The sequence below is a fragment of the Aquarana catesbeiana genome, linkage group LG07, assembly GCF_042186555.1.
Source record: "Aquarana catesbeiana isolate 2022-GZ linkage group LG07, ASM4218655v1, whole genome shotgun sequence".
NCBI classification, from domain to species: domain Eukaryota; kingdom Metazoa; phylum Chordata; class Amphibia; order Anura; family Ranidae; genus Aquarana; species Aquarana catesbeiana.
Window position 1 is genome coordinate 2,630,791 of NC_133330.1, and position 24,891 is coordinate 2,655,681.

General features: G+C 51.8%; 1 protein-coding gene across 1 annotated transcript in view; it reads left to right on the plus strand.

The window, feature by feature from the left end:
- Nucleotides 1–1,226: 1,226 nt before the first annotated feature.
- Nucleotides 1,227–24,891, plus strand: part of ARL8B (ARF like GTPase 8B) — a 38,909-nt gene continuing 15,244 nt past the window's right edge. Inside the window, exons 1-2 of the mRNA XM_073591518.1 lie at nucleotides 1,227–1,440; nucleotides 24,309–24,389. Of these exons, the coding sequence (XP_073447619.1) occupies nucleotides 1,318–1,440; nucleotides 24,309–24,389 (204 nt within the window). The 5' untranslated portion in view covers nucleotides 1,227–1,317. The remainder of the gene's footprint in view (nucleotides 1,441–24,308; nucleotides 24,390–24,891) is intronic.

The window sequence follows — 24,891 nt, forward strand, 5'->3', positions numbered from 1 at the left end:
GGGAGGGGATATGATGGGTGAGGGTGGATATGATGGGTGGGATATGATGGGGGAGGGGGGGTATGATGGGGGGAGGGTATGAGGGGGATATGATGGGGGGTGGGGGTATGATGGGGGGAGGGTATGAGGGGGGAGGGGGATATGATGGGGGGAGGGTATGAGGGGGATATGATGGGGGGTGGGGGTATGATGGGGGGAGGGTATGAGGGGGGAGGGGGATATGATGGGGGGAGGGTATGAGGGGGATATGATGGGGGGGTGGGGGTATGATGGGGGGAGGGTATGAGGGGGGAGGGGGATATGATGGGGGGAGGGTATGAGGGGGGAGGGGGATATGATGGGGGGAGGGTATGAGGAGGGAGGGGGATATGATGGGGGGAGGGTATGAGGGGGGAGGGGGATATGATGAGGGGGTATGAGGGGGGAGTGGGATATGATGAGGGGGTATGAGGGGGGAGTGGGATATGATGGGGAGGGTATGATGGGGGAGGGTATGAGGGGGGAGGGGGATATGATGGGGGAGGGGGGTATGAGGGGGGAGGGGGGAGGGGGGATATGATGAGGGGGTATGATGGGGGGAGGGTATGAGGGGGGAGGGGGATATGATGGGGGAGGGGGATATGATGGGGGAGGGGGGGTATGAGGGGGGAGGGGGATATGATGGGGGGGGTATGATGGGGGGAGGGTATGAGGGGGGAGGGGGATATGATGGGGGAGGGGGGTATGAGGTGGGAGGGGGATATGATAAGGGGGTATGATGGGGGGAGGGTATGAGGGGGGAGGGGGATATGATGGGGGAGGGGGGGTATGAGGGGGGAGGGGGATATGATGGGGGAGGGGGGGTATGAGGGGGGAGGGGGATATGATGGGGGGGGGTATGATGGGGGGAGGGTATGAGGGGGGAGGGGGATATGATGGGGGAGGGGGATATGATGGGGGGGGGGGTGATATGATGGGGGGGTATTATGGGGGAATACGATGGATACAATGTATTAGTAGGTAGAACACTCCTCATCTCAGGTTATTATTGTATGACAGGTTGGGATGGAGGAGGGGGAAGTAGCGGTGATATATACAGTAGCGGAGTACAATAGGATGATGATGAAGGATGGGGGTCGCTGTGGTATACAGTGTATACTAGGATGGGGGGGAGGGGAATAGCTGTAGTGTACACAGTGGCGGAGTACAATGGGATGACAATGGAGGGGATTAGGTCAGCGGACTTCATTTCCCATCATCCTCCGGGGGAGGGGCGGTCGGTAGGTGGCGCTGGGCGTTTCCGGTTCCGGTGGTGATCTCGGTGCTCCCGGTGGTAGGATGATGTCGCTCCTCTCCCGGTTATTGGATTGGTTCCGCTCGTTGTTCTGGAAGGAGGAGATGGAGCTCACCCTGGTGGGCCTTCAACACTCCGGGAAGACAACATTCGTCAATGTCATCGCGGTGAGAGACTACAACCCCCATCATCCCCCATCATAGGAGGACCACAACCCCCATCATCCCCCATCATAGGAGGACCACAACCCCCATCATCCCCATCCCCCTCCCCATCCCCATCATAGGAGGATTACAACCCCCATCATCCCCATCCCCCATCATAGGAGGACCACAACCCTCATCATCCCCATCATAGGAGGACCACAACTCCCATCATCCCCCACCTCATCCCTCCCCATCCCCCACCATAGGAGGACCACAACCCCCATCATCCCCATCCCCCTCCCCCACCATATCCCCATCATAGGAGGATTACAACCCCCATCATCCCCATCCCCCATCATAGGAGGACCACAACCCCCATCATATCCTCCATCATAGGAGGACCACAACCCTCATCATCCCCATCATAGGAGGACCACAACTCCCATCATCCCCCACCTCATCCCTCCCCATCCCCCACCATATCCCCACCATAGGAGGACCACAACCCCCATCATCCCCATCCCCCATCATAGGAGGACCAAAACCCTCATCATCCCCATCCCCCATCATAAGAGGACCACAACCCTCATCCCCTATCATAGAAGGACTACAACCCCCATCATCCCCCACCATATCCCCATCAATGGAGAACTACAACCCCCGTCATCCCCATCCCCCATCATAGGAGTACCACAACCCCCATCATCCCCCACCCCATCCCTCCCCATCCCCCACCATATCCCCATCATAGGAGAACTACAACCCCCATCATCCCCCACCATCCCCCACCCATCCCCCATCATAGGAGGACCACAACCCTCATCATCCCCATCATAATAGGACAACAACCATAATCCCCATCCACCATCATAGAAGGACCACAACCCTCATCATCCCCATCCCCCATTATAGGAGGACCACAACCCTCATCATCCCCATCCCCCATCATAGGAGGACCACAACCATCATCCCCATCCCTCATCATATCCCCATCATAGGAGGACCACAACCCTCATCATCCCCATCCCCCATCATAGGATGACCACAACCTTCATCATCCCCATCCCCCATCATAGGAGGACCACAACCCCCATCATCCCCATCCCCCATCATAGGAGGACCACAACCCCCATCATCCCCATCATAGGAGGACCACAACCCCCATCATATCCTCCATCATAGGAGGACCACAACCCCCATCATCCCCATCATACCCCCCACTATCCCACATCATATCCCCACCCCATCCCCCATCCCATCATAGGAGTACTACAACCCCCACCATATCCCCCATCATCGGAGGACCACAACCCCCATCATCCCCCATCCCCCATCATAGGAGGATCATAACCCCCATCATCCCCCACCACATCCCCCATCATAGGAGGACCACATCCCCCATCATAGCAGGACCACAACCCCCATCATCATCCACCACATCCCCCCCCCCATCATAGGAGGACCACATCCCCCCCATCATAGGAGGACCACAACCCTCATCATCCCCATCATATCCCCATCATAGGAGGACCACAACCCTCATCATAGGAGGACCACAACCCTCATCATCCCCATCATAGGAGGACCTCAACCCTCATCATCCCCATCATAGGAGGACCACAACCCTCATCATCCCCATCATAGGAGGACCACAACCCCCATCACCCCCATCCCCCATCATAGGAGGACCACAACCTCCATCATCCCCATCCCCCATCATAGGAGGACCACAACTCCCATCATCCCCATCCCCCATCATAGGAGGACCACAACTCCCATCATCCCCATCCCCCATCATAGGAGGACCACAACCTCCATCATCCCCATCCCCCATCATAGGAGGACCACAACTCCCATCATCCCCATCCCCCATCATAGGAGGACCACAACCCCCATCATATCCTCCATCATAGGAGGACCACAACCCCCATCATCCCCATCCCCCACCCCATCATACCCCCCACCATCCCATATCATATCCCCACCCCATCCCATCATAGGAGTACTACATCCCCCACCATATCCCCCATCATCGGAGGACCACAACCCCCATCATCCCCCATCCCCCATCATAGGAGGATCATAACCCCCATCATCCCCCACCACATCCCCTATAATAGGAGGACCACAACCCCCATCATCCCCCACCACATCCCCCATCATAGGAGGACCACATCCCCCATCATAGGAGGACCACATCCCCCATCATAGGAGGACCACATCCCCCCCATCATAGGAGGACCACATCCCCCCCATCATAGGAGGACCACATCCCCCCCATCATAGGAGGACCACATCCCCCCCATCATAGGAGGACCACATCCCCCCCATCTTAGGAGGACCACATCCCCCCCATCATAGGAGGACCACATCCTCCCCCATTATAGGAGGACCACATCCTCCCCCATTATAGGAGGACCACATCCTCCCCCATTATAGGAGGACCACATCCTCCCCCATTATAGGAGGACCACATCCTCCCCCATTATAGGAGGACCACATCCTCCCCCATTATAGGAGGACCACATCCTCCCCCATTATAGGAGGACCACATCCTCCCCCATTATAGGAGGACCACATCCTCCCCCATTATAGGAGGACCACATCCTCCCCCATTATAGGAGGACCACATCCTCCCCCATTATAGGAGGACCACATCCTCCCCCATTATAGGAGGACCACATCCTCCCCCATTATAGGAGGACCACATCCTCCCCCATTATAGGAGGACCACATCCTCCCCCATTATAGGAGGACCACATCCTCCCCCATTATAGGAGGACCACATCCCCCCCATCTTAGGAGGACCACATCCCCCCCATCATAGGAGGACCACATCCTCCCCCATTATAGGAGGACCACATCCTCCCCCATTATAGGAGGACCACATCCTCCCCCATTATAGGAGGACCACATCCTCCCCCATTATAGGAGGACCACATCCTCCCCCATTATAGGAGGACCACATCCTCCCCCATTATAGGAGGACCACATCCTCCCCCATTATAGGAGGACCACATCCTCCCCCATTATAGGAGGACCACATCCTCCCCCATTATAGGAGGACCACATCCTCCCCCATTATAGGAGGACCACATCCTCCCCCATTATAGGAGGACCACATCCTCCCCCATTATAGGAGGACCACATCCTCCCCCATTATAGGAGGACCACATCCTCCCCCATTATAGGAGGACCACATCCTCCCCCATTATAGGAGGACCACATCCTCCCCCATTATAGGAGGACCACATCCTCCCCCATTATAGGAGGACCACATCCTCCCCCATTATAGGAGGACCACATCCTCCCCCATTATAGGAGGACCACATCCTCCCCCATTATAGGAGGACCACATCCTCCCCCATTATAGGAGGACCACATCCTCCCCCATTATAGGAGGACCACATCCTCCCCCATTATAGGAGGACCACATCCTCCCCCATTATAGGAGGACCACATCCTCCCCCATTATAGGAGGACCACATCCTCCCCCATTATAGGAGGACCACATCCTCCCCCATTATAGGAGGACCACATCCTCCCCCATTATAGGAGGACCACATCCTCCCCCATTATAGGAGGACCACATCCTCCCCCATTATAGGAGGACCACATCCTCCCCCATTATAGGAGGACCACATCCTCCCCCATTATAGGAGGACCACATCCTCCCCCATTATAGGAGGACCACATCCTCCCCCATTATAGGAGGACCACATCCTCCCCCATTATAGGAGGACCACATCCTCCCCCATTATAGGAGGACCACATCCTCCCCCATTATAGGAGGACCACATCCTCCCCCATTATAGGAGGACCACATCCTCCCCCATTATAGGAGGACCACATCCTCCCCCATTATAGGAGGACCACATCCTCCCCCATTATAGGAGGACCACATCCTCCCCCATTATAGGAGGACCACATCCTCCCCCATTATAGGAGGACCACATCCTCCCCCATTATAGGAGGACCACATCCTCCCCCATTATAGGAGGACCACATCCTCCCCCATTATAGGAGGACCACATCCTCCCCCATTATAGGAGGACCACATCCTCCCCCATTATAGGAGGACCACATCCTCCCCCATTATAGGAGGACCACATCCTCCCCCATTATAGGAGGACCACATCCTCCCCCATTATAGGAGGACCACATCCTCCCCCATTATAGGAGGACCACATCCTCCCCCATTATAGGAGGACCACATCCTCCCCCATTATAGGAGGACCACATCCTCCCCCATTATAGGAGGACCACACCCCCCCCATTATAGGAGGACCACATCCTCCCCCATTATAGGAGGACCACATCCTCCCCCATTATAGGAGGACCACATCCTCCCCCATTATAGGAGGACCACATCCTCCCCCATTATAGGAGGACCACATCCTCCCCCATTATAGGAGGACCACATCCTCCCCCATTATAGGAGGACCACATCCTCCCCCATTATAGGAGGACCACATCCTCCCCCATTATAGGAGGACCACATCCTCCCCCATTATAGGAGGACCACATCCTCCCCCATTATAGGAGGACCACATCCCCCCCATTATAGGAGGACCACATCCCCCCCATTATAGGAGGACCACATCCTCCCCCATTATAGGAGGACCACATCCCCCCCCATTATAGGAGAACCACACCCCCCCCATTATAGGAGGACCCCCCCCCCATTATAGGAGGACCACACCCCCCCCATTATAGGAGGACCACACCCCCCCCATTATAGGAGGACCACACCCCCCCCCATTATAGGAGGACCACACCCCCCCCATTATAGGAGGACCACACCCCCCCCATTATAGGAGGACCACATCCCCCCCATTATAGGAGGACCACCCCCCCGGGGGGGGCTCTGTGTGGTCATAGGATCTCCTGGTCCCTGCAGGGGGCGCTGTGTGGTCGGGTTCCCAGTCATAGGATCTCCTGGTCCCTGCTGGGATCGCTGTGTGGTCGGGTTCCCAGTCATAGGATCTCCTGGTCCCTGCTGGGATCGCTGTGTGGTCGGGTTCCTAGTCATAGGATCTCCTGGTCCCTGCGGGGGGCGCTGTGTGGTCATAGGATCTCCTGGTCCCTGCGGGGGCTCTGTGTGGTCATAGGATCTCCCGGTCACTGCGGGGGGCGCTGTGTGGTCGGGTTCCCAGTCATAGGATCTCCTGGTCCCTGCGGGGGGCGCTGTGTGGTCATAGGATCTCCTGGTCCCTGCGGGGGCTCTGTGTGGTCATAGGATCTCCCGGTCACTGCGGGGGGCGCTGTGTGGTCGGGTTCCCAGTCATAGGATCTCCTGGTCCCTGCGGGGAGCGCTGTGTGGTTATAGGATCTCCTGGTCCCTGCGGGGGGCACTGTGTGGTCATAAGATCTCCTTATCCTTGCGGGGGGCGCTGTGTGGTCATAAGATCTCTTGGTCCCTGCGGGGGGCGCTGTGTGGTCATAGGATCTCCTTATCCCTGCGGGGGGCGCTGTGTGGTCATAAGATCTCCTTATCCTTGCGGGGGGCGCTGTGTGGTCATAAGATCTCTTGGTCCCTGCGGGGGGCGCTGTGTGGTCATAGGATCTCCTGGTCCCTGCGGGGGCTCTGTGTGGTCATAAGATCTCCTTATCCTTGCGGGGGGCGCTGTGTGGTCATAAGATCTCTTGGTCCCTGCGGGGGGCACTGTGTGGTCATAAGATCTCCTTATCCTTGCGGGGGGCGCTGTGTGGTCATAAGATCTCTTGGTCCCTGCGGGGGGCGCTGTGTGGTCATAGGATCTCCTTATCCCTGCGGGGGGCGCTGTGTGGTCATAAGATCTCCTTATCCTTGCGGGGGGCGCTGTGTGGTCATAAGATCTCTTGGTCCCTGCGGGGGGCGCTGTGTGGTCATAGGATCTCCTGGTCCCTGCGGGGGCTCTGTGTGGTCATAGGATCTCCCGGTCACTGCGGGGGGCGCTGTGTGGTCGGGTTCCCAGTCATAGGATCTCCTGGTCCCTGCGGGGAGCGCTGTGTGGTTATAGGATCTCCTGGTCCCTGTGGGGGGCGCTATGTGGTCATAGGATCTCCTTATCCTTGCGGGGGGCGCTGTGTGGTCATAAGATCTCCTGGTCCCTGCGGGGGGCGCTGTGTGGTCATAGGATCTCCTGGTCCCTGCGGGGGGCGCTGTGTGGTCATAGGATCTCTTGGTCCCTGCGGGGGGGCGCTGTGCGGTCATAAGATCTCCTTATCATTGCGGGGGGCGCTGTGTGGTCGGGTTCCCGGGGGGGTGCTGTGTGGTCATAGGATCTCCGGTCCCTGCGGGGGGCGCTGTGCGGTCATAAGATCTCCTTATCATTGCGGGGGGCGCTGTGTGGTCGGGTTCCCGGGGGGGTGCTGTGTGGTCATAGGATCTCCTGGTCCCTGTGGGGGGCGCTGTGTAGTCATAAGATCTCCTTATCCCTGCGGGGGGCGCTGCGTGGTCATAGGATCTCCTGGTCCCTGCGGGGGGCGCTGTGTAGTCATAAGATCTCCTTATCCTTGCGGGGGGCGCTGTGTGGTCGGGTTCCCAAGGGGGGGTGCTGTGTGGTCATAGGATCTCCTTGTCCCTGCGGGGATCGCTGTGTGGTCGGGTTCCTAGTCATAGGATCTCCTGGTCCCTGCGGGGGGCTCTGTGTGGTCATATGATCTCCTGGTTCCTGCGGGGGGCGCTGTGTGGTCATAAGATCTCTTGGTCCCAGCGGGGGACGCTGTGTGGTCGGGTTCCCAGGGGGGGTGCTGTGTGGTCATAGGATCTCCTGGTCCCTGCGGGGAGTGCTGTGTGGTCATAGGATCTCCTGGTCCCTGCGGGGGGCGCTGTGTGGTCATAGGAACTCCTGGTCCCTGTGGGGGGGGGCGCTATGTGGTCATAGGATCTCCTTATCCCTGCGGGGGGTGCTGTGTGATCATAGGATCTCCTGGTCCCTGCGGGGGGTGCTGTGTGGTCATAGGATCTCCTGGTCCCTGCGGGGGGCGCTGTGTGGTCATAGGAACTCCTGGTCCCTGTGGGGGGGGGCGCTATGTGGTCATAGGATCTCCTTATCCCTGCGGGGGGTGCTGTGTGATCATAGGATCTCCTGGTCCCTGCGGGGGGTGCTGTGTGGTCATAGGATCTCCTGGTCCCTGCGGGGGGTGCTGTGTGGTCATAGGATCTCCTGGTCCCTGCGGGGGGCGCTGTGTGGTCGGGTTCCCAGTCATAGGATCTCCTGGTCCCTGCGGGGGGCACTGTGTGGTCATAGGATCTCCTGGTCCCTGCGGGGGGCGCTGTGTGGTCATCGGATCTCCTGGTCCCTGCGGGGGCCACTGTGTGGTCATAGGAACTCCCGGTCACTGCAGGGGGCGCTGTGTGGTCATAGGAACTCCCGGTCACTGCAGGGGGTGCTGTGTGGTCATAGGAACTCCTTGTCCCTGCGGGGATCGCTGTGTGGTCGGGTTCCTAGTCATAGGATCTCCTGGTCCCTGCGGGGGGCTCTGTGTGGTCATATGATCTCCTGGTTCCTGCGGGGGGCACTGTGTGATCATAAGATCTCCTTATCCTTGCGGGGGGCGCTGTGTGGTCATAAGATCTCCTTATCATTGCGGGGGGCGCTGTGTGGTCGGGTTCCTGGGGGGGTGCTGTGTGGTCATAGGATCTCCTGGTCCCTGCGGGGGGCGCTGTGCGGTCATAAGATCTCCTTATCATTGCGGGGGGCGCTGTGTGGTCATAGGATCTCCTGGTCCCTGCGGGGATCGCTGTGTGGTCGGGTTCCTAGTCATAGGATCTCCTGGTCCCTGCGGGGGGCTCTGTGTGGTCATATGATCTCCTGGTTCCTGCGGGGGGCGCTGTGTGGTCATAAGATCTCTTGGTCCCAGCGGGGGACGCTGTGTGGTCGGGTTCCCAGGGGGGGCGCTGTGTGGTCATAAGATCTCCTGGTCCCTGCGGGGGGCGCTGTGCGGTCATAAGAGCTCCTGGTCCCTGCGGGGGGCGCTGTGCGGTTTTAAGATCTCCTTATCCTTGCGGGGGGCGCTGTGTGGTCGGGTTCCCAGGGGGGGCGCTGTGTGGTCATAGGATCTCCTGGTCCCTGCGGGGGGCGCTGTGTAGTCATAGGATCTCCTGGTCCCTGCGGGGGGCGCTGTGTAGTCATAAGATCTCCTTATCCTTGCGGGGGGCGCTGTGTGGTCATAGGATCTCCTGGTCCCTGCGGGGGGCGCTGTGTAGTCATAGGATCTCCTGGTCCCTGCGGGGGGCGCTGTGTAGTCATAGGATCTCCTGGTCCCTGCGGGGGGCGCTGTGTAGTCATAAGATCTCCTTATCCTTGCGGGGGGCGCTGTGTGGTCGGGTTCCCAGGGGGGGTGCTGTGTGGTCATAGGATCTCCTTATCCCTGCGGGGGGCGCTGTGTGGTCATAGGATCTCCTGGTCCCTGCGGGGGGCGCTGTGTGGTCATAGGATCTCCTGGTCCCTGCGGGGAGTGCTGTGTGGTCATAGGAACTCCTGGTCCCTGTGGGGGGCGCTATGTGGTCATAGGATCTCCTTATCCCTGCGGGGGGTGCTGTGTGGTCATAGGATCTCCTGGTCCCTGCGGGGGGCGCTGTGTGGTCATAGGATCTCCTGGTCCCTGCGGGGGGCTCTGTGTGGTCATATGATCTCCTGGTTCCTGCGGGGGGCGCTGTGTGGTCATAAGATCTCTTGGTCCCAGCGGGGGACGCTGTGTGGTCGGGTTCCCAGGGGGGGTGCTGTGTGGTCATAGGATCTCCTGGTCCCTGCGGGGAGTGCTGTGTGGTCATAGGATCTCCTGGTCCCTGCGGGGAGTGCTGTGTGGTCATAGGATCTCCTGGTCCCTGCGGGGGGCGCTGTGTGGTCATAGGAACTCCTGGTCCCTGTGGGGGGGGGCGCTATGTGGTCATAGGATCTCCTTATCCCTGCGGGGGGTGCTGTGTGATCATAGGATCTCCTGGTCCCTGCGGGGGGTGCTGTGTGGTCATAGGATCTCCTGGTCCCTGCGGGGGGCGCTGTGTGGTCATAGGAACTCCTGGTCCCTGTGGGGGGGGGCGCTATGTGGTCATAGGATCTCCTTATCCCTGCGGGGGGTGCTGTGTGATCATAGGATCTCCTGGTCCCTGCGGGGGGTGCTGTGTGGTCATAGGATCTCCTGGTCCCTGCGGGGGGTGCTGTGTGGTCATAGGATCTCCTGGTCCCTGCGGGGGGCGCTGTGTGGTCGGGTTCCCAGTCATAGGATCTCCTGGTCCCTGCGGGGGGCACTGTGTGGTCATAGGATCTCCTGGTCCCTGCGGGGGGCGCTGTGTGGTCATCGGATCTCCTGGTCCCTGCGGGGGCCACTGTGTGGTCATAGGAACTCCCGGTCACTGCAGGGGGCGCTGTGTGGTCATAGGAACTCCCGGTCACTGCAGGGGGTGCTGTGTGGTCATAGGAACTCCTTGTCCCTGCGGGGATCGCTGTGTGGTCGGGTTCCTAGTCATAGGATCTCCTGGTCCCTGCGGGGGGCTCTGTGTGGTCATATGATCTCCTGGTTCCTGCGGGGGGCACTGTGTGATCATAAGATCTCCTTATCCTTGCGGGGGGCGCTGTGTGGTCATAAGATCTCCTTATCATTGCGGGGGGCGCTGTGTGGTCGGGTTCCTGGGGGGGTGCTGTGTGGTCATAGGATCTCCTGGTCCCTGCGGGGGGCGCTGTGCGGTCATAAGATCTCCTTATCATTGCGGGGGGCGCTGTGTGGTCATAGGATCTCCTGGTCCCTGCGGGGATCGCTGTGTGGTCGGGTTCCTAGTCATAGGATCTCCTGGTCCCTGCGGGGGGCTCTGTGTGGTCATATGATCTCCTGGTTCCTGCGGGGGGCGCTGTGTGGTCATAAGATCTCTTGGTCCCAGCGGGGGACGCTGTGTGGTCGGGTTCCCAGGGGGGGCGCTGTGTGGTCATAAGATCTCCTGGTCCCTGCGGGGGGCGCTGTGCGGTCATAAGAGCTCCTGGTCCCTGCGGGGGGCGCTGTGCGGTTTTAAGATCTCCTTATCCTTGCGGGGGGCGCTGTGTGGTCGGGTTCCCAGGGGGGGCGCTGTGTGGTCATAGGATCTCCTGGTCCCTGCGGGGGGCGCTGTGTAGTCATAGGATCTCCTGGTCCCTGCGGGGGGCGCTGTGTAGTCATAAGATCTCCTTATCCTTGCGGGGGGCGCTGTGTGGTCATAGGATCTCCTGGTCCCTGCGGGGGGCGCTGTGTAGTCATAGGATCTCCTGGTCCCTGCGGGGGGCGCTGTGTAGTCATAGGATCTCCTGGTCCCTGCGGGGGGCGCTGTGTAGTCATAAGATCTCCTTATCCTTGCGGGGGGCGCTGTGTGGTCGGGTTCCCAGGGGGGGTGCTGTGTGGTCATAGGATCTCCTTATCCCTGCGGGGGGCGCTGTGTGGTCATAGGATCTCCTGGTCCCTGCGGGGGGCGCTGTGTGGTCATAGGATCTCCTGGTCCCTGCGGGGAGTGCTGTGTGGTCATAGGAACTCCTGGTCCCTGTGGGGGGCGCTATGTGGTCATAGGATCTCCTTATCCCTGCGGGGGGTGCTGTGTGGTCATAGGATCTCCTGGTCCCTGCGGGGGGCGCTGTGTGGTCATAGGATCTCCTGGTCCCTGCGGGGGGCGCTGTGTGGTCATAAGATCTCCTGGTCCCTGCGGGGGGCGCTGTGTGGTCATAGGAACTCCCGGTCACTGCAGGGGGTGCTGTGTGGTCATAGGAACTCCTGGTCCCTGTGGGGGGGGGGCGCTGTGTGGTCATAGGATCTCCTTATCCCTGCGGGGGGCTCTGTGTGATCATAGGATCTCCTGGTCCCTGCGGGGGATCTGTGTGATCATAGGATCTCCTGGTCCCTGCAGGGGGCGCTGTGTGGTTGGGTTCCCAGTCCTAGGATCTCCTGATCCCTGCAGGGGGGTGTGTGGTCGGGTTCCCAATCATAGGATCTCCTGATCCCTGCAGGGGGCGCTGTGTGGTCGGGTTCCCAGTCATAGGATCTCCTGATCCCTGCAGGGGGCGCTGTGTGGTCATAGAATCTCCTGGTCCCTGCAGGGGGCGCTGTGTGGTCATAGAATCTCCTGGTCCCTGCAGGGGGCGCTGTGTGGTCATAGAATCTCCTGGTCCCTGCAGGGGGCGCTGTGTGGTCATAGAATCTCCTGGTCCCTGCAGGGGGCGCTGTGTGGTCATAGAATCTCCTGGTCCCTGCAGGGGGCGCTGTGTGGTCGGGTTCCCAGTCATAGGATGTACTGGGATGGAGTTTCGGGAATTCAGTTCCCACCAGAGGAATGGTCTGATGACTCCGCCCATAATATCGACTTTTCCACCTTCTTAAATGGGCGGAGTCTTGGAACATTGTGCGATAATAACATCGCCTGACGGGCGGCCCATGTCCAACCCGGAGGGGAGGTGACCCCAGCCATTGTGGGACTACAAGTCTCAGCAAGCGATCGAGATCTGATCCCGCCCTGAATCCGCCACGTTATCCTTCTTTATCATTATTTTTTATTTTTCGTTTCCTCCCTTTTCCTCTCCCCCGCGATACAATGTATCTTTATTATTATTATTATTTTTTGTTTCCTCCCTTCTCCTCTCTCCAGCATACAATGTATCTTATTATTATTATTGTTTTGTTTTCTCCTCTCTCCAGGATACAATGTATCTTATTATTATTATTATTTTGTTTTCTCCTCTCTCCAGGATACAATGTATCTTATTATTATTATTATTTTGTTTTCTCCTCTCTCCAGGATACAATGTATCTTTAATAATGTTTAATAACCACTCGCTGACCCCCCCGGACTTTTCTGCCACTTTTTGTGTTCAAGTTTAAATCTGTATTTTTTGTTAGAAAAATAATTATTCATTATCTCCCCCCCCCCCCCCCCTTCAAACAATATTATTATTTTTTTTTTAGCAGACACCTTATGGAATAAAATGGCGATTGTTGCAATTTTTTATGTCGCACAGTATTTTTGCAGGGGTTTTTCAAATGCAATTTAAAAAAAAACAAAACACTTTAATGGACTTAAAACAAAACGCAATACATAACCCAATTTTTTTTTTGGTAAAATATGAAAGATGATGTTACGCCGAGTACATTGATACCTAACATGTCACTCTTTAAAATTGCGCACGCTCATGGAATGGCGGCAAACTACAGTATTAAAGTGATTGTAAAGTCTAATTTTTTTATTTTTTAATAAAAATAATAAACCTGTTATACTTACCTGCCCTGTGCAGTGGATTTGCACAGAGCAGCCCGGATCCTCCTCTTCTCGGGCCCCTCTTCGTCGCTCCTTGCCCCTCCCTCCTGTTCAGTCCCCCCATAGCAAGCAGCTTGCTATGGGGGCACTCGAGCCGAGCCGCAGCTCTGTGTCTATTCAGACATGGAGCCGCGGTTTGGACCCACCCCCTCTCTCTCTCCCGATTGGCTAACTGAGTTTGATTGACAGCAGCAGGAGCCAAGGGCACCAATGCTGTGTCTCAACCAATCAGGAGAAAGAGTCCCAGAAGGTCGAGATACTCCTGGACAGAGATGGGGCTCAGGTAAGTGTTAGGGGGCATAGAATGCACCTTCTGCCTTTACAACCCCTTTAAAGATCTCCAAAGGTGAAGCTTAAAAAATCTTTACAGGTTACCAGTTCAGTGTTACAGAAGAGATCCAGCGCTAGAATTATCGCTCTCGCTCTAACATTCACTGCGATACCTCACGTGTGTGCTTCGAACACCATTTACATATGTGCGTGTGACTTACGTATGCGTTCACTTCTGCGTGCGCGCACAGTGGGGTGGGGGCACTTTAAAAAAAATGTTTTCCTATTTATTTTATTTTTACTCTGTCCCTTTTTTAATTCTTATTTTTTTTATCACTTTTATTCCCATTACAAGGAATGTAATAGAAACAAGAGATGACAGGTCCTCTTTATGGAGATCTCATGTAATAGAAATAAGAGATGACAGGTCCTCTTTATGGAGATCTCATGTAATAGAAATAAGAGATGACAGGTCCTCTTTATGGAGAGATCATGTAATAGAAATAAGAGATGACAGGTCCTCTTTATGGAGAGATCTCATGTAATAGAAATAAGAGATGACAGGTCCTCTTTATGGAGATCTCATGTAATAGAAATAAGAGATGACAGGTCCTCTTTATGGAGAGATCTCATGTAATAGAAATAAGAGATGACAGGTCCTCTTTATGGAGATCTCATGTAATAGAAATAAGAGATGACAGGTCCTCTTTATGGAGATCTCATGTAATAGAAATAAGAGATGACAGGTCCTCTTTATGGAGATCTCATGTAATAGAAATAAGAGATGACAGGTCCTCTTTATGGAGATCTCATGTAATAGAAATAAGAGATGACAGGTCCTCTTTATGGAGATCTCATGTAATAGAAATAAGAGATGACAGGTCCTCTTTATGGAGATCTCATGTAATAGAAATAAGAGATGACAGGTCCTCTTTATGGAGATCTCATGTAATAGAAATAAGAGATGACAGGTCCTCTTTATGGAGATCTCATGTAATAGAAATAAGAGATGACAGGTCCTCTTTATGGAGATCTCATGTAATAGAAATAAGAGATGACAGGTCCTCTTTATGGAGAGATCTCATGTAATAGAAATAAGAGATGACAGGTCCTCTTTATGGAGATCTCATATAATAGAAATAAGAGATGACAGGTCCTCTTTATGGAGATCTCATGTAATAGAAATAAGAGATGACAGGTCCTCTTTATAGAGATCTCATGTAATAGAAATAAGAGATGACAGGTCCTCTTTATAGAGAGATCTCATGTAATAGAAATAAGAGATGACAGGTCCTCTTTATGGAGATCTCATGTAATAGAAATAAGAGATGACAGGTCCTCTTTATGGAGATCATGTAATAGAAATAAGAGATGACAGGTCCTCTTTATGTAGATCATGTAATACAAATAAGAGATGACAGGTCCTCTTTATGGAGATCTCATGTAATAGAAATAAGAGATGACAGGTCCTCTTTATGGAGATCTCATGTAATAGAAATAAGAGATGACAGGTCCTCTTTATGGAGATCATGTAATAGAAATAAGAGATGACAGGTCCTCTTTATGGAGAGATCTCATGTAATAGAAATAAGAGATGACAGGTCCTCTTTATGGAGATCATGTAATAGAAATAAGAGATGACAGGTCCTCTTTATGGAGAGATCTCATGTAATAGAAATAAGAGATGACAGGTCCTCTTTATGGAGATCTCATGTAATAGAAATAAGAGATGACAGGTCCTCTTTATGGAGATCTCATGTAATAGAAATAAGAGATGACAGGTCCTCTTTATGGAGATCTCATGTAATAGAAATAAGAGATGACAGGTCCTCTTTATAGAGAGATCTCATGTAATAGAAATAAGAGATGACAGGTCCTCTTTATGGAGATCTCATGTAATAGAAATAAGAGATGACAGGTCCTCTTTATGGAGATCATGTAATAGAAATAAGAGATGACAGGTCCTCTTTATGGAGATCTCATGTAATAGAAATAAGAGATGACAGGTCCTCTTTATAGAGAGATCTCATGTAATAGAAATAAGAGATGACAGGTCCTCTTTATGGAGATCTCATGTAATAGAAATAAGAGATGACAGGTCCTCTTTATGGAGATCTCATGTAATAGAAATAAGAGATGACAGGTCCTCTTTATGGAGAGATCTCATGTAATAGAAATAAGAGATGACAGGTCCTCTTTATGGAGATCTCATGTAATAGAAATAAGAGATGACAGGTCCTCTTTATGGAGATCTCATGTAATAGAAATAAGAGATGACAGGTCCTCTTTATGGAGAGATCATGTAATAGAAATAAGAGATGACAGGTCCTCTTTATGGAGATCTCATGTAATAGAAATAAGAGATGACAGGTCCTCTTTATGGGGAGATCTCATGTAATAGAAATAAGAGATGACAGGTCCTCTTTATGGAGAGATCTCATGTAATAGAAATAAGAGATGACAGGTCCTCTTTATGGAGATCTCATGTAATAGAAATAAGAGATGACAGGTCCTCTTTATGGAGATCTCATGTAATAGAAATAAGAGATGACAGGTCCTCTTTATGGATATCTCATGTAATAGAAATAAGAGATGACAGGTCCTCTTTATGGAGAGATCTCATGTAATAGAAATAAGAGATGACAGGTCCTCTTTATGGAGATCTCATGTAATAGAAATAAGAGATGACAGGTCCTCTTTATGGAGAGATCTCATGTAATAGAAATAAGAGATGACAGGTCCTCTTTATGGAGATCTCATGTAATAGAAATAAGAGATGACAGGTCCTCTTTATGGAGAGATCTCATGTAATAGAAATAAGAGATGACAGGTCCTCTTTATGGAGATCTCATGTAATAGAAATAAGAGATGACAGGTCCTCTTTATGAAGATCTCATGTAATAGAAATAAGAGATGACAGGTCCTCTTTATGGAGGGATCATGTAATAGAAATAAGAGATGACAGGTCCTCTTTATGGAGATCTCATGTAATAGAAATAAGAGATGACAGGTCCTCTTTATGGATATCTCATGTAATAGAAATAAGAGATGACAGGTCCTCTTTATGGAGAGATCTCATGTAATAGAAATAAGAGATGACAGGTCCTCTTTATGGAGAGATCTGGGAATAAAAAATACCTCAAATCTCTTCCTTACCTTTTAAAAAGCAAAAGATCAGAAAAAAAAGATCTTTTGCTTTAAAAAAAAAAAAGTTTACTTTCCCCCTGGACCGGAAGTGATGTCATGACTTTGCTCCGGTCCTCCAAGGCCATAGAGGCAATCAGAGACAATCGGGTCTTTTCCCACCTCTGTCACCAGCTGTCTGCACCGTCGGATCGGCGTGCCATGTCGGTAAGAGCCCTTTCACACTGGGGCGGGGGTGGCGTCGGCGGTAAAACGCCACTATTATTAGCGGCGTTTTACCCCCCGCTAGCGGCCGAGAAAGGGTTAAATACCACCGCAAAGCGCCTCTGCAGAAGCGATTTGCCGGTGGTATAGCCGCACCGTCCCATTGATTTCAATGGGCAGGAGCGGTGAAGGAGCGGTATACACTCTGCTCCTTCACCGCTCCGAAGATGCTGCTGGCAGGACTTTTTTTCCCGTCCTGCTAGTGCACCGCTCCAGTGTGGGAGCCTTTGGGGGTCACACTAGAATGAAAGCAACAGCACTTTCGGGTCGGTTTGCAGGCGCTATTATTAGCGCAATAACGCCTGCAAACCGCCCCAGTGTGACAGGGCTCTAAGCCAGAGAAACACCGGCAGGAGGGAAAACCTGCTTCTAAAAGTGATCCAGCGGCTAATTAGCTGCTCAGATCGCTTTCATGAGAAAGAGAATCGCCGGTGAAAAAAAACAGTACAGCGATAATAATAATCCCGGTAAACCACTTCCAAACCGCAATGTGTGTGTGTGTGTGTGTGTGTATATATATATATACATACAGTGGGGATGGAAAGTATTCAGACCCCTTACATTTTTCACTCTTTGTTATGTTGCAGCCATTTGCTAAAATCATTGAAGTTCATTTTTTTTCCTCATTATTGTACACACAGCACCCCATATTGTACACACAGCCCCCATATTGTACACACAGCCCCCATATTGTACACACAGCCCCCATATTGTACACACAGCACCTCATATTGTACACACAGCACCTCATATTGTACACACATCACCCCATATTGTACACACAGCCCCCCATATTGTACACACAGCACCCCATATTGTACACACAGCACCCCATATTGTACACACAGCCCCCCGTATTGTACACACAGCCCCCCGTATTGTACACACAGCCCCCCATATTGTACACACAGCACCTCATATTGTACACACAGCCCCCATATTGTACACACAGCACCCCATATTGTACACACAGCACCTCATATTGTACACACATCACCCCATATTGTACACACAGCACCGCATATTGTACACACAGCACCCCATATTGTACACACAGCACCCCATATTGTACACACAGCACCCCATATTGTACACACAGCACCCCATATTGTACACACAGCACCTCATATTGTACACACAGCACCTCATATTGTACACACATCACCCCATATTGTACACACAGCACCTCATATTGTACACACAGCACCCCATATTGTACACACAGCACCTCATATTGTACACACAGCACCCCATATTGTACACACAGCACCCCATATTGTACACACAGCACCCCATATTGTACACACAACACCCCATATTGTACACACAGCCCCCCGTATTGTACACACAGCCCCCCGTATTGTACACACAGCCCCCCATATTGTACACACAGCACCTCATATTATACACACAGCCCCCCATATTGTACACACAGCACTCCATATTGTACACACAGCCCCCCATATTGTACACACAGCACTCCATATTGTACACACAGCACCCCATATTGTACACACAGCACCCCATATTGTACACACAGCACCCCATATTGTACACACAGCCCCCCATATTATACACACAGCCCCCCCATATTGTACACACAGCACCCCATATTATACACACAGCCCCCCATATTGTACACACATCACCCCATATTGTACACACAGCCCCCCATATTGTACACACAGCCCCCCATATTGTACACACAGCACCCCATATTATACACACAGCCCCCCATATTGTACACTCAGCACTCCATATTGTACACACAGCCCCCCATATTGTACACACAGCACCCCATATTATACACACAACACCCCATATTGTACACACAGCACCCCATATTGTACACACAGCCCCCCATATTGTACACACAGCACCCCATATTGTACACACAGCACCCCATATTGTACACACAGCACCTCATATTGTACACACGGCCCCCCATATTATACACACAACACCCCATATTGTACACACAGCACCCCATATTGTACACACAACACCCCATATTGTACACACAGCACCCCATATTGTACACACAGCCCCCCATATTGTACACACAGCCCCCCATATTGTACACACAGCACCCCATATTGTACACACAGCCCCCCATATTGTACACACAGCACCCCATATTGTACACACAGCACCCCATATTGTACACACAGCACCCCATATTGTACACTCAGCACCCCATATTGTACACACAGCACCCCATAGTGTACACACAACACCCCATATTGTACACACAGCACCCCATATTGTACACACAGCCCCCCATATTGTACACACAGCACTCCATATTGTACACACAGCACCCCATATTGTACACACAGCACCCCATATTGTACACACAGCCCCCCATATTGTACACACATCACCTCATATTGTACACACGGCCCCCCATATTGTACACACGGCCCCCCATATTGTACACACAGCCCCCCATATTGTACACACAGCACCTCATATTGTACACACAACACCCCATATTGTACACACAGCCCCCCATATTGTACACACAGCACCCCATATTGTACACACAGCCCCCCATATTGTACACACAGCCCCCCATATTGTACACACAGCACCCCATATTGTACACACAGCCCCCCATATTGTACACACAGCACCTCATATTGTACACACAACACCCCATATTGTACACACAGCCCCCCATATTGTACACACAGCCCCCCATATTGTACACACAGCACCTCATATTGTACACACAGCACTCCATATTGCACACACAGCACCCCATATTGTACACACATCACCCCATATTGTACACACATCACCCCATATTGTACACACAGCCCCTCATATTGTACACACAACACCCCATATTGTACACACAGCCCCCCATATTGTACACACAGCCCCCCATATTGTACACACAGCACCTCATATTGTACACACAGCACTCCATATTGCACACACAGCACCCCATATTGTACACACAGCACCTCATATTGTACACACAGCACCCCATATTGTACACACAGCACCTCATATTGTACACACAGCACCCCATATTGTACACTCAGCACTCCATATTGTACACACAGCCCCCCATATTGTACACACAGCCCCCCATATTGTACACACAGCACGTCATATTGTACACACAACACCCCATATTGTACACACAGCCCCCCATATTGTACACACAGCACCCCATATTGTACACACAGCCCCCCATATTGTACACACAGCACTCCATATTGTACACACAGCACTCCATATTGTACACACAGCCCCCCATATTGTACACACAGCACTCCATATTGTACACACAGCACCTCATATTGTACACACAGCCCCCCATATTGTACACACAGCACCCCATATTGTACACACAGCACCCCATATTGTACACACAGCACCCCATATTGTACACACAGCACTCCATATTGTACACACAGCCCCCCATATTGTACACACAGCACGTCATATTGTACACACAACACCCCATATTGTACACACAGCACCCCATATTGTACACACAGCACCTCATATTGTACACACAGCACCTCATATTGTACACACAGCACCCCATATTGTACACACAGCACCCCATATTGTACACACAGCCCCCCATATTGTACACACAGCACCTCATATTGTACACACAGCACCTCATATTGTACACACAGCACTCCATATTGTACACACAGCACCCCATATTGTACACACAGCACCCCATATTGTACACACAGCACGTCATATTGTACACACAGCCCCCCATATTGTACACACAGCCCCCCATATTGTACACACAGCACCCCATATTGTACACACAGCACCTCATATTGTACACACAGCACCTCATATTGTACACACAGCACTCCATATTGTGCACACAGCACCCCATATTGTACACACAGCCCCCCATATTGTACACACAGCACCTCAGATTGTACACACAGCACTCCATATGTGTACAATATGAGGTGCTGTGTGTACAATATGGGGGTGCTGTGTGTACAATATGGGGGTGCTGTGTGTACAATATGGAGTGCTGTGTGTACAATATGGAGTGCTGTGTGTACAATATGGGGTGCTGTGTGTACAATATGAGGTGCTGTGTGTACAATATGGGGGGCTGTGTGTACAATATGGGGTGCTGTGTGTACAATATGGGGTGCTGTGTGTACAATATGGGGTGCTGTGTGTACAATATGAGGTGCTGTGTGTACAATATGGGGGGCTGTGTGTACAATATGGGGGGCTGTGTGTACAATATGGGGTGCTGTGTGTACAATATGAGGTGCTGTGTGTACAATATGGGGGGCTGTGTGTACAATATGGGGGGCTGTGTGTACAATATGGGGGGCTGTGTGTACAATATGGGGTGATGTGTGTACAATATGGGGTGCTGTGTGTACAATATGGGGTGCTGTGTGTATAATATGAGGTGCTGTGTGTACAATATGGGGTGCTGTGTGTACAATATGGGGTGCTGTGTGTACAATATGAGGTGCTGTGTGTACAATATGGGGGGCTGTGTGTACAATATGGGGGGCTGTGTGTACAATATGGGGTGCTGTGTGTACAATATGAGGTGCTGTGTGTACAATATGGGGGGCTGTGTGTACAATATGGGGTGCTGTGTGTACAATATGGGGGGCTGTGTGTACAATATGGGGTGCTGTGTGTACAATATGGGGTGCTGTGTGTACAATATGGGGGGCTGTGTGTACAATATGGGGGGCTGTGTGTACAATATGAGGGGCTGTGTGTACAATATGAGGTGCTGTGTGTACAATATGGGGTGATGTGTGTACAATATGAGGTGCTGTGTGTATAATATGAAGTGCTGTGTGTACAATATGGGGGGCTGTGTGTACAATATGGGGTGCTGTGTGTACAATATGGGGTGCTGTGTGTACAATATGGGGTGCTGTGTGTACAATATGGGGGGCTGTGTGTACAATATGGGGGGCTGTGTGTACAATATGGGGTGCTGTGTGTACAATATGGGGGGCTGTGTGTACAATATGGGGGGCTGTGTGTACAATATGAGGTGCTGTGTGTACAATATGGGGGGCTGTGTGTACAATATGGGGGGCTGTGTGTACAATATGGGGGGCTGTGTGTACAATATGGGGGGCTGTGTGTACAATATGAGGGGCTGTGTGTACAATATGGGGGCTGTGTGTACAATATGGGGTGCTGTGTGTACAATATGGGGTGCTGTGTGTACAATATGGGGTGCTGTGTGTACAATATGGGGTGCTGTGTGTACAATATGGGGGGCTGTGTGTACAATATGGGGTGCTGTGTGTACAATATGGGGTGCTGTGTGTACAATATGGGGTGATGTGTGTACAATATGGGGGGCTGTGTGTACAATATGGGAGTGCTGTGTGTACAATATGGGGTGATGTGTGTACAATATGGGGTGCTGTGTGTACAATATGGGGGTGCTGTGTGTACAATATGGGGGGCTGTGTGTACAATATGGGGTGCTGTGTGTACAATATGGGGGGCTGTGTGTACAATATGGGGCGCTGTGTGTACAATATGGGGCGCTGTGTGTACAATATGAGGGGCTGTGTGTACAATATGGAGTGCTGTGTGTACAATATGGAGTGCTGTGTGTACAATATGGAGTGCTGTGTGTACAATATGGAGTGCTGTGTGTATAATATGGGGTGCTGTGTGTACAATATGGGGTGCTGTGTGTACAATATGGGGGGCTGTGTGTACAATATGGGGTGCTGTGTGTACAATATGGGGTGCTGTGTGTACAATATGGGGTGCTGTGTGTATAATATGGGGTGCTGTGTGTACAATATGGAGTGCTGTGTGTACAATATGGAGTGCTGTGTGTACAATATGGGGTGCTGTGTGTACAATATGGGGTGCTGTGTGTACAATATGGGGTGCTGTGTGTATAATATGGGGTGCTGTGTGTACAATATGGGGGGCTGTGTGTACAATATGGTGGGCTGTGTGTACATTAATGAGGAAAAAATGAACTTAAATGATTTTAGCAAATGGCTGCAATATAACAAAGAGTGAAAAATCTGAGGGGGTCTGAATACTTTCCCTCCCCACTGTGTATATATATATATATTGTGGTTAATGTTGTTATTTTTGTTTTTCTCGGATACAATGTATCTTCATCTCCATTCAGAGGCAGATTGTATGGACTGACCAATCACAGGCTATCACAGCCATCATGTGGTCTCCCTAATGATTAGAAGGAGTCGCGGTTGGTGGTCTCCGTTCGGGGGGAGGGGAGGGGGGCGCTATGGAGCGCACTTCCTGCACAATGTCAGACGAAGGCCCGCCTCCATGACACGTCATACATGTCTGAGCTTCGGCCTGATAGAAGACACAAATGAATGCAGCTCTTTTATCACTAAATGTATATATATATATTATTTATTATAAGCCGTGTAAGTTCCTGAATGTGACCCGGTGTCAGCCCCTTCTAGTCCCCTGTACAGCAGAGCTCAGACTGGGGAAAAGAGGAAGCAGCAACAAGGAGCCACTCCATGCAAGGAGCACGTTGATAGGAGGAGAGAGCAGAGTGACAGAGAAATGAGCCAATCAGTTTACCTGATCAGTCACAGGCTGGTTTAGTGTTACTGAGCTGCTAGACATTGCAGAGCTGTGTAAATCTCAGGACAGGATGGACACAAGTACATATCATTTCACTTATATGCATTTCCTCTGTTCAGCTTTACAAATGACATTTATTTTTACATACATCTCCAATGTACGGTTGTCACGTCTAGTAGTAGAGCCCCGTCTAGTTTTTTTTTTTTTTTTTTTTTTTTACATTCCAAGGAAAAGATAGAGGATTAAAATGCAGATCCTCGGGGGTGTGTCCAGAGGGAGTTTTATTGGCTGTTGTAATCAGCAAAACTGGGAATTGTGTCCCCCCCCCCCCCCCGGTGTGTCCTCCATGTTTTATTGACTTTTCTTTGTGTTTCTCCTCCAGTCGGGACAGTTCAGTGAGGATATGATCCCAACCGTCGGATTCAACATGCGCAAAGTGACGAAAGGAAACGTGACAATAAAGGTGAGGACACGCCCCTCATCAGTCTCCCCTCCCCCAGTGATCAGACTGTACATTGTAACTTTGTAGAAGGAGGAGGAGTCATTTCCTCAGTCTCCCCTCCCCCAGTGATCAGACTGTACATTGTAACTTTGTAGAAGGAGGAGGAGTCATTTCCTCAGTCTCCTCCCCCAGTGATCAGACTGTACATTGTAACTTTGTAGAAGGAGGAGGAGTCATTTCCTCAGTCTCCTCCCCAGTGATCAGACTGTACATTGTAACTTTGTAGAAGGGGGAGGAGTCATCTCAGTCTCCTCCCCCAGTGATCAGACTGTACATTGTAACTTTGTAGAAGGAGGAGAAGTCATTTCCTCAGTCCCCTCCCCCAGTGATCAGACTGTACATTGTAACTTTGTAGAAGGGGGAGGAGTCATTTCCTCAGTCTCCTCCCCCAGTGATCAGACTGTACATTGTAACTTTGTAGAAGGGGGAGGAGTCATCTCAGTCTCCTCCCCCAGTGATCAGA